Raw genomic sequence first — 10,077 nt, forward strand, 5'->3', positions numbered from 1 at the left:
ACACGTTTAATGACGTGATTTAAGAGTAAGAGATAGCGAGTAAAATTCTTATTTGTATTCATCGTGAATTATTAGTATTTTATAATATACTTAAATACTGTTTAAGTACTGTTTGACTTACTGTTTGAGAGAACAGTTTCAGTATATATATATATTTATTGGTGGTATGTCATAGTATCTTTCGTTAATTTTTCATAAATAGCTTTCTCGTGATTATCAATTGAAACCCACACAGTATTAATAAAAATGTAGATTAAAATGTAAACTAAATAAGTTTCTTGTTTTAGAATAAGCTTAATTTTATAATAACCATTTATGTAATTTTTCAAGTAGTATTATTTTGTTACTGTTTTCTGGCAGTACATAATATTAATACATTACATATTTTTGTATAATTGTGTATTATAATTTCAATAATAAAACTAGAGAAGTAGTATATGACGGTAATTTTGATCAAAGTATTCTATATACCTATACAATAATTAAATTTAAACATATAAAGGGTTTATTAATTGTTTAGCTCTAACAAAAGTGTCAGCGTATATATGTCCCACTTTTGGTCTAAGCTCTCCTCTCTTTTGAGGAGAAAGTTATGAACTTATTCCACTACGCTGCGCTCCAATGCGGCCTGGTTGATACACATAAAGCAGCATTCCATTGAATTAGACACGAGTAGGTTTCCTCACGATATTTGACTTCCGTGCCGAAAACAAAATGAATTATAAGCACAAATTAAGTACATGAAAATTCAGTAATGCTTGCCTGGGTTTGAATCCGCAATCATGAGTTAAGATGTACGCGTCCACCAAATGGCCACCTCTGCTCTTAGATAAAATGTATATGTCAATAATCATTGGTAAAATGCAGGAATTATACAATTATTACATTAAAACATGTAATGGATTACGCTATCAATTGAATTAATCTGAGTATTGTTCTATGAATATCCCAGCACGCCTCGCTGCGGACAATAACGTTTGCTTTATTTTATAACAGAAACGTATAATGCTTGCTAATATTATAAATGCGTAATTAGTGGTTTTGATAAACTTTCAAATCTCAACTATAACCGATCGTCATGTAATTTAGCGGACGTAGTTAGGGATATAGAAAAACACACGCGGGCGTAGCTGTGGGCATAAAATAGTTTATTCCTAAGTAAGTCTTAATGAATATGTTATCAATTCATCTTAAGTTGGCCGGTAGCAAAAACGCCGTTAAAAATAGTATTATTCCTAAAAATCGATCATTTATAAAGAATAGACTAATAAACTGACACTTTAACAGTATAGTTGTCGCAGTAATCAATAAAATCGTGACTTTCACTTGAATTAATAAATTTAGTGATTTTAATAGATTTTTTCTCTTGTTTCAGATTAAATTGTTGAGGGTAGTGAAACACAAATGAATAACTGCCGAATTTCAATACTATGTGTGCCATATAACTTAATTGCGAGTGCTAATTAGTGGTGACAGATGCATTAAGTGTTTTAAACAACAAATATGAGTTTCCTAACATCATTGGGGCAGTATGTGGCTGGCATGGCAGACAGCGTCGCCGGGCTCGCGCTTTCCCCGCGACGTGCGCCACCATCCCGCCATCGTTCTGCTGAAGAGTCCCAACAAAAGCCACAGACTTCAGCGGCTACAATGAGAGGTAATAAAAGTCTTAGCATAATAACTTTTAAAATTATAATATAATAACCTTAAAAATAAATCCATTATTTCAAACTTTCACCTTTAAAAAATATATTGTTTTAACATTTTATTTAAGGCTCCTATTTGAACGTTGAATTATTAAAATCAGTTTGCTAAGTGCACTTATTGATAAGGCTTGTTTTTATTTATGATGTTAATTGATAAGACAAAAATAGGATAATGCTTCCCTATGGCCTTGTCAGTTTAAATATCAGTGACATTTAAGCACCGGTTTTATTACACTAGGTAACATTTATTATTCGGTATAAATACGATACTAACTTTAGTTTGTCATCAGTTGTATCTCATCCGATTAACAAGTATCAAGATGTTCAAGTTCGCAGTGTTGTGCGCTTTCCTGGCTGCGGCTACGGCCGAACCTAGTTCCATTCTATCGCCTTTGGGATATTCGGCTAACATAGTGGCACCAGCAACGACTGTCGTCTCAAGCTATCCCAACAACCTGTTCTACTCGTCGCCCTACTACTCGTCGGCACCTTTGGCTTACTCCACACCATTGAGCTATTCCCATCTGATCAAGAAACGTTCTGCTCCCTTAGCAGTGAGCAGCTACATCGCGCCTTCTCCGTACTTCGCCTCTACACCTCTCGCTGCCTCTTACGCCTCTCCCTTGGCAGCGTCTTACGCCATTAATGCTCCACTGACTACTACTTATACTGCGGCTGGTCCGTTGGCATCATCTTATATTTCTCCCTACTACGCAACTAATGCCCATCTGATCAAGAAGAGGTCAGCTTCGTTCATCGTACCTTCTTCATACGTGGCACCTTACGCTTCTTATCCTGCTGCAACTCCATTTGTACCATCAACCTACGCAGCAGCTGGTCCCTACGTGTCAACTCCTCTGATCTCTTCCACTCCCTTTGGCTACACCCACTTCATCAAGAAACGTTCTGCTCCTCTCGCTGTAGCAGCCTACGCTGCTCCTGCGGCTTTCTCTCACCAATCGAGATTTGACTACCGATCCAACTCTCCTGCCATCACTTATTCTTCTTACTCACCCTTCGCCTACTCCAGCCCAATTGCCGTTCCTCATGTGTTCTAATGGGACCCATGTTCAATATGAACGGGGATATATGTCAATAAATGTCATTACAGATCGAGATGCCGATGAATAAAAATCCAACAAATATTGTTGCAAAATAAATTTGTGGAAAAAATCTTTTGTTTCTTTTACACGTTTTTATATAAGCCTTAATAGTTAAGAGAATGCGTAAGTTATATTTATGACTTACATTTTTGTTATATTATATAATCTAATAAAAGGGGTTGAGATAAATATACATGTTAAACCTTTAGAATATAAAATAATTGTGAAATCCAATATGACAGTCAAATCCAATTTTGTGATAAACCTATATCCATTTTTATATATAAAAAATTACAAAAATATGCGGTCGATTGCTAATGTAATCAAAAAATATTCCAAATGCATTCGCTTTCTTTCTACCGTTTATTGTTATAAATTATAAACAATTATGTAATAATTTAATATGTAGCAATAATTAAGGAGGAATGAAAGAAAAAAATGATTGTCAGTTTTTACCTTTTGTAACCACAGAATTACCAAAAGTAAAAAGTGTATTTTTTTACTTTTGGGATTATTGTTTTATAAACCATACAACAAAAGTTAATATTAGTTCAGTGAAAACATTGTGGAATGATAGCGCTTAATTAAATTGAAATTAGCCACAATAGTTAATATACTATATTCCAATTGCTGAAGGAGTAAAGATAAACATATGATTCCATATGATTTGCTGATTGCTCTGCTACGAGGTCATTATGATCAATATAAACTGTTCTTAATCGATATATTTTTATTTTTAACACCTATTAAATACATTTTAATTTTGCTTCCTAAATTCCGACAATTTTATTGACTATGCTTGCCGACATTCAACCCACCATTTTTCATGAATCTATAATACACTTCGATTATATCAGATCCAATTTCAATTTAAAAGTTGTTTATTTCATTTACTACTTTTGCCATTGGAAATAACGTGATTATTGTAAAAAACATTTTAGTAGGATTCTTTTAAATATTTAAAAATAGGTTACTACAAAAAAGCAATTTTTTTTATAAATTTATTTGTTTACAATAAAATTTGTAGTAATTGAACCAAACAGCAAAAATTGCATGAATCGTAACTAATTACCTAACTAAAATAACCGAAACTGCAATACTAGAGTACCAACGGATATAATTATTATATCTACGATAATATATATATTTATAAGCTAACTACAACTGCTCCGTCACAAGATCTCCGATCTAAGTAGGTCTGATTGCCTAAAAATTAAGCATAGGTACTTACTCCTTTTGCGACTTGGATGGATTTTTTTAAACCATTAAAGAGGATTTTTTTAAATTTCAACTTCAAGTGGGGAAATAGAAGGGTAACATAGTATAACTTTTTCTGAAATGCCTTATAACATTTGTGTGAATTCGGGACGGCCAGCATATATAAAATGATATATCACTAAAACTGACTCATTAAATTTATTGGAACTTTTAAATTTTTTGCCTTACTTTATCAAAGCTTGCTGAACCGGAGCAGTACTAATTCCATGTCAATTGATTTAATGAGAAAAAAGACAAAATCAAGATGTAATAACGCTGTATTCTAATTGGCTCCGCGAGCTTATATTTTTTTAACGAATTGTTATTGTAGCACAATCATTACGAGTTACGAGCCGTTAAGTCGTCCCTATAAATCACATAACGAAAATAACGAAACGTTTTTAACCGATTCAACAACGCGCCACCAACCTTGGGAACTAAGATGTTACGTCCCTTGTGCCTGTAGTTACACTGGCTCAATCACCCTTCAAACCGGAACACAACAATACTGAGTACTGCTGGTTGGCGGTAGAATATCTGATGAGTGGGTGGTACCTACCCAGACGGGCTTGCACTAAGCCCTACCACCAAGTACCTTTTATGTTTCTTACCTCAGAACTCCGTTATTTATGAACCGATTCGGAAAAAAAATTTTTTTTTAATTAGTTTAGTTTAAATTAAATTTAGTTTAGGTGTATCCCGCTTGGTGTCATTTATATTAAAAAAAAAATCGGTAATGGTAAAAAAGTACTCGTACTTTTTTTTATAATTTATTGTCTCGGTATATTATTTGAAGATTTTTTTTTTTTTAAATTTTATATTATTTATGAAGACGTTTTTGAATTACTCGTTTCTTGACTATTCTTAAAATGTCATTTAATTTTTTATGTTCACCACCGGTTCGGCATGTAGATAATACTGGTTAGAATTGGCAAGAAACTCGGTTGTTAGTCATTTTCATGAATCATATAATAATCATAAGCACATACATGTGTACGTAATAAACATTATTCTTTAAAAAAAAATCGAATTTGAAAAATATTAAATATATATAAACATTTAACACAATTAGAAATTTTATGTACTACTTTTAAATAAAAACGTATAGTTATTCTTCTATAGAATCTGCCCCATATAATTTTTGGTCATTTTCTCTTTGCTCCACGCAGTTTCACCCCCCTTAAATTTTTATTGCTCCGTCCTGGTGGGTCATAGTGTAGTGTTATTTATTCTATAGCGATTCTCAATATACAGGCTATCTGAGTCAATATTTATTCATATCAGACTAATCAGCTTAGAAAGTTCAAGCAAATATACTCTTCAACTTTATAATATTTGTATAGATATTTATTATAAATTAAATATAGTAACTATATAACTTTTTAATAATGAAATAAATGTTATATTTTAATATATATTTTTATTATTATTATTATCATTTGTATATAGACATTTGATTACGATGATGAATTACGAGGCACACACCAGTAAAAGTCCCAATCGGCAAGATTTTTGGGATATTTTCAACAATCGTTATGTTTTACACAAAGCTTTAATGAATTAGTATATACCTAACCTAAACCTTCCTAATTAATCACTCCGCTTAATGAAGAAAATCGTTTGACAATCCTTTGGGTAGCTTTGAAATGTATCGCGTTCAGACAGACAGACAGATGCGGTGAAATTACTTTGTTTTATAATATGTAATTATGTAAATTATGCTAAAGATTATATTATCATATGTCTGCCCTCATTCCTTTTGTTGGTGCAGTGCGTAAAATTGATCATAGAGTATTTTTTTTTATGTAATAGGTGGGCGGACGGGCAAATGGGCTACCTAATGGTAAGAGGTCACCACTGCCTATAGATATTGATGCCTTAAGAAATAATAACTATTGCTTACATCACACCAATGCGCCACCAACCGTGTGAGCTAAGCTGTCTCTTCTGCTCACTCACTCTACAAACCATAACAAAACAATATTTAATATTGCTGCTTGACGGTATTATTACTAATGAGTGGGTAGTTCCTGCCCAGACGGGTTTGCGCAAAGCCTTGTCATCAAGTAAATTTGACAATTTGACTTTGTTACGGTCACTTGTTCGACACAAGCCCTCTTTTTTCAATTAATACTGTAATGCGTGGCTCAGTTCCCCGCACCCAGGATGACGTCCGCTGGATGAAACTGAAATGTTCCTTTGGTACTTGGTATATGTGCTTCACGAAAATTCCCTAAAACAGGTCAAACGACATACATTTATACTTTGAAATACATAATTATATATTTAAATATTTTATTTATTTATTGCGCACCAGAATTCGATTGTTCAAAATATAGGCAAATTATGTTATGTGAAAGTTATAGAAAAATAATATTTTTATGTCTTAAAATAATAAAAGATAAAATCTAATATCTAATAAAATATAATAAAAAATACAATACCTATAGTTTACCCCGGAATAGTATACAATTAATCTTCTTTTGTACAAACTTTTGATGAAGTTGTTAGGCGTGAATATCAACGTGGCCTTGTGATGGATAAATATCAGCTTCCTTTATAGCCTTTCTATACCGGTTCGAAAAATAAAGTCGCCCTTAGCTCTTAAATGTTTTATATAAATACGATACTCGATTTGTTCAGTTATCAGTTCGTCTCTATCCAAGCATTGGAATAATACCGATCAAGATGTTCAAGTTAGCAGTATTGTGCGCTTTCCTGGCTGCGGCTACGGCCGAACCTAGTTCCATTCTATCGCCTTTGGGATATTCGGCTAACATAGTGGCACCAGCAACGACTGTCGTCTCAAGCTATCCCAACAACCTGTTCTACTCGTCGCCCTACTACTCGTCGGCACCTTTGGCTTACTCCACACCATTGAGCTACTCTCATCTCATCAAGAAACGATCTGCTCTGAGCTACATCGCGCCCTCAGCGTACATTGCGTCTGCTCCTTTCGCCACCACATACGCCGCTGCCCATTTGGCCCCTACTTATGCCGCGGCCGCTCCTTTGACTACAACCTACGCCGCAGCTGCTCCTCTGGCAACCACTTACACCACTGCTGGACATCTCGCGACGACCTACTCATCGCCTTTCTACGCTGGTGGCGCCCACCTGATCAAGAAGAGGTCTCCTTCTTTTATTGCTCCCTCTACATATGTGGCGTCTACTCCTTATGCCGCTGCGACTCCTTACTTCACATACCCTTACGCAGCAGCCGGCCCATACGTGTCAACCCCTCTGATCTCCAGCGCTCCTCTTGCCTACAACACCCACTTCATTAAGAAGCGGTCTGCAGGTCTAGCTTACGCTGCCCCCGCTTCCTACTCACACACCTCTAGATTTGATTTCCAAGCCGCATCCCCTGCCATTACTTACACTTCGTACGCTGGTGCATCTCCCCTGGCTTACGCTAGGCCAATCGCTTACCCTCACTTGTACTGAATGAAGTCGTGTGAACATGTGAAATAATTTACATGGTTAAATAATAAAACAATACAAATTCCAATTCGTTTTTTTTTTCGATTCTGGCCTCTAAGACTCTCATTTTTATAAAGTATTCATTTTATGTGTTTCGTTTAATAATCAATAATAAACCAATAACTCTAAAATAGATAAAATTAAGCTTTAATTATGGATTGTTTTTATTTTGTAAACTTAGTTAATATTAAAAATAAAGAAAACATAGTTAATACTCAAAACATTAAATTTGACTTCATTAAATAAAAACATTTTTCAAAAATATATCGATTTTGGAACGCCTCTTTTAAAGACCAATTTACATTTTTTGTAGAGCGCTATCTATTTTAGGTATACTTAAAGAACAGTGAAAATTCACAATTTTAACATTATGTATTATCTTATATTTTACAACTCATAACAGCTTTTGATTTATAAAATAATAAACGGGTATTTAGCTGCACATATTGGCATATTTATTAATAACTTAAAAGTTATTCTATTTAACATAATTTAGAAGTAGTCACCACTGTCCCCAGTCTCTGTCGTTACTTGCTTACTCACCCTTCAAACCAAAACATAACAATATTAATATAATGAGTGCATGGTAGCTACCAAGATAGGCTTGCACAAGTCCTACCACTAAATACTACTTAAGACCTACAATTTTCTAGAAAAGATTTATCTTCTAAGATTCGGCCAGCGTAAGCCAGGCTCACTTACGAAAATGGTTTTTTGAATAAAATGCCATCTAAGAGCAGCCAGTTAGTTTTGTATAAACTATTTATAAATTTTATACACAAGCTTCTTTCGTTTATCGCTATTTTTCAGTAAAAACCGCATCCTAATCCTTTAAGTAGCTTACAAGAAATTAGCGATATTAAAAATAGAGGCAGAAAACGAGTATTTTATACAATTTATTTATTTATAAACATTCCCTTTTATAAGGTCTACGCCCACTTGTTTTTGATGAATGATATAAAACAGCTCAGTTTTATATTACGTTTTGTGTTGTATATATATATATTTAAATAATTTAGTATAAATTCAACTCAAAAGAGTTTTTTGTCTTAAATGTTATTTTAAACATCGGGTAATATGTATATATATTTTATGAAATAGATAGGCCGACTGGCAAATGGACCATCTGATGGTAAGCGGTCAGCATCGCCCAACCATAATGCCAATGCTGTAATGTAACCAACCATTATAACCTTGGGAACTAAGATATTAAATCTATTGTACCTATACTACACTTGGCTCACTCACCCTTCCAAACCAATATAAAAACGATATAACTATAAAATGTTTTTTTTATTGGATTGCAACTTTTATTTTGTAAATAAACACAAACCTTTGAAATATATATAACCTTATTACAGCTTCAACATTTATTACTCACAGATTAAAATTTGATTGATACAACCACATAAACAAGAAACTGCCTTTAGCATCGCCTAAAGGCCGCATGATTCGTGAGGAAAATAAGACGAGTTGTTTTAATTTGATGCTTACCTTTTTTGTTTTACTAAATTTAAAGTTCAATTACTGAAAAATATTATCATTCTTTTCGAAACGGTGATAGAGTTTACATATTGACGAATTTTGATGCGTTTTTGTAGAGTTTACTTGAATAAAATACATTTCATTGATTGATTGATTATATTTTAGTATGACTGGGTTACTTGTATTGTTATCTATTCATGCAATAAATTTCTGATTCACACTTCATAGATATTCCTTAGTATAATAATCAAAGCAATAAATAAATAAGGGGAGATGGGCTCAAAGGCTTGCTTTGCCTCAGGGCCTTTATGTCTCTTTATCTGACGACGAAAAAATCAATGATACATATGCGATTTTTATTTTACTCCTATACTGAATCTTGTATAATTAATATTTTATATAAGTTTTTATGAATTACAGACTTTATTCTGTAAGTAGTTAAGTAGTTTAATAAATCACAATTAAAGTAAATAGAAAAATATCACTTATAATTTCATATGAGCATCCCTTTTAAGCACTCACTTTTTATCACAGAGTGTTTAGTGGTATGTTTAATGTGTGATTGCATCACACGGTTTTTTTAGTTTACAGATAGATTCAGAAAGCGATTTTTTTTATAAACTACAAATATATTATTTATTTTTATTTTTATTATTAAATATAACCAATAAACTAGTAAAATAACTTGATAATGTAAATTGATCTAGTTTTAGTTATTGATTTCAAGGTTTTTGCAATAAAGTGTATTTTTTTTTAATTAATCTTAGGATTTGTAGGTTTAGTTCATTTCTTAATTAAATTCACTTTAAAAGGAATTTTGAATTATACTCGTGCTAGTAAATATATAAGTTACCTCACCCTTCAGATCAGAAAACAAAAATAATATTGTTGTATGACGATAGAATATACGATGAGTTGATTCTACCCTCCCCGGCCTTGCACAAAGCTCTACCGGAACATAGTTTTGAAATAACGCAATAACAATGAATAATTTATCTTATGCGTAATTATTAAGTATATTCAAACAATATAGATATTTAAAA

At 32.9% G+C, this 10,077-nt stretch overlaps 3 protein-coding genes across 3 annotated transcripts in view; all 3 read left to right on the top strand.

The window, feature by feature from the left end:
* Positions 1 to 1,447: 1,447 nt before the first annotated feature.
* LOC125069176 (BAI1-associated protein 3) overlaps positions 1,448 to 10,077 on the top strand; it is an 80,336-nt gene continuing 71,706 nt past the window's right edge. The window contains exon 1 of the mRNA XM_047678575.1: positions 1,448 to 1,657. Coding sequence (XP_047534531.1) covers positions 1,504 to 1,657 — 154 coding nt within the window. The 5' untranslated portion in view covers positions 1,448 to 1,503. The remainder of the gene's footprint in view (positions 1,658 to 10,077) is intronic.
* On the top strand, positions 1,991 to 2,877 carry LOC125069179 (pupal cuticle protein G1A-like). Its single transcript, XM_047678579.1, has one exon. The coding sequence runs from the start codon at positions 2,027 to 2,029 to the stop codon at positions 2,762 to 2,764; it is 738 nt and encodes a 245-aa protein (XP_047534535.1). The 5' UTR covers positions 1,991 to 2,026; the 3' UTR covers positions 2,765 to 2,877.
* Positions 6,730 to 7,574, top strand: LOC125069178 (pupal cuticle protein G1A-like). The gene has a single exon (XM_047678578.1). It carries the CDS (start codon positions 6,755 to 6,757, stop codon positions 7,511 to 7,513), a length of 759 nt encoding a protein of 252 aa, XP_047534534.1. The 5' UTR covers positions 6,730 to 6,754; the 3' UTR covers positions 7,514 to 7,574.

This window comes from Vanessa atalanta, chromosome 15, assembly GCF_905147765.1.
Source record: "Vanessa atalanta chromosome 15, ilVanAtal1.2, whole genome shotgun sequence".
In the NCBI taxonomy this organism is placed as follows: domain Eukaryota; kingdom Metazoa; phylum Arthropoda; class Insecta; order Lepidoptera; family Nymphalidae; genus Vanessa; species Vanessa atalanta.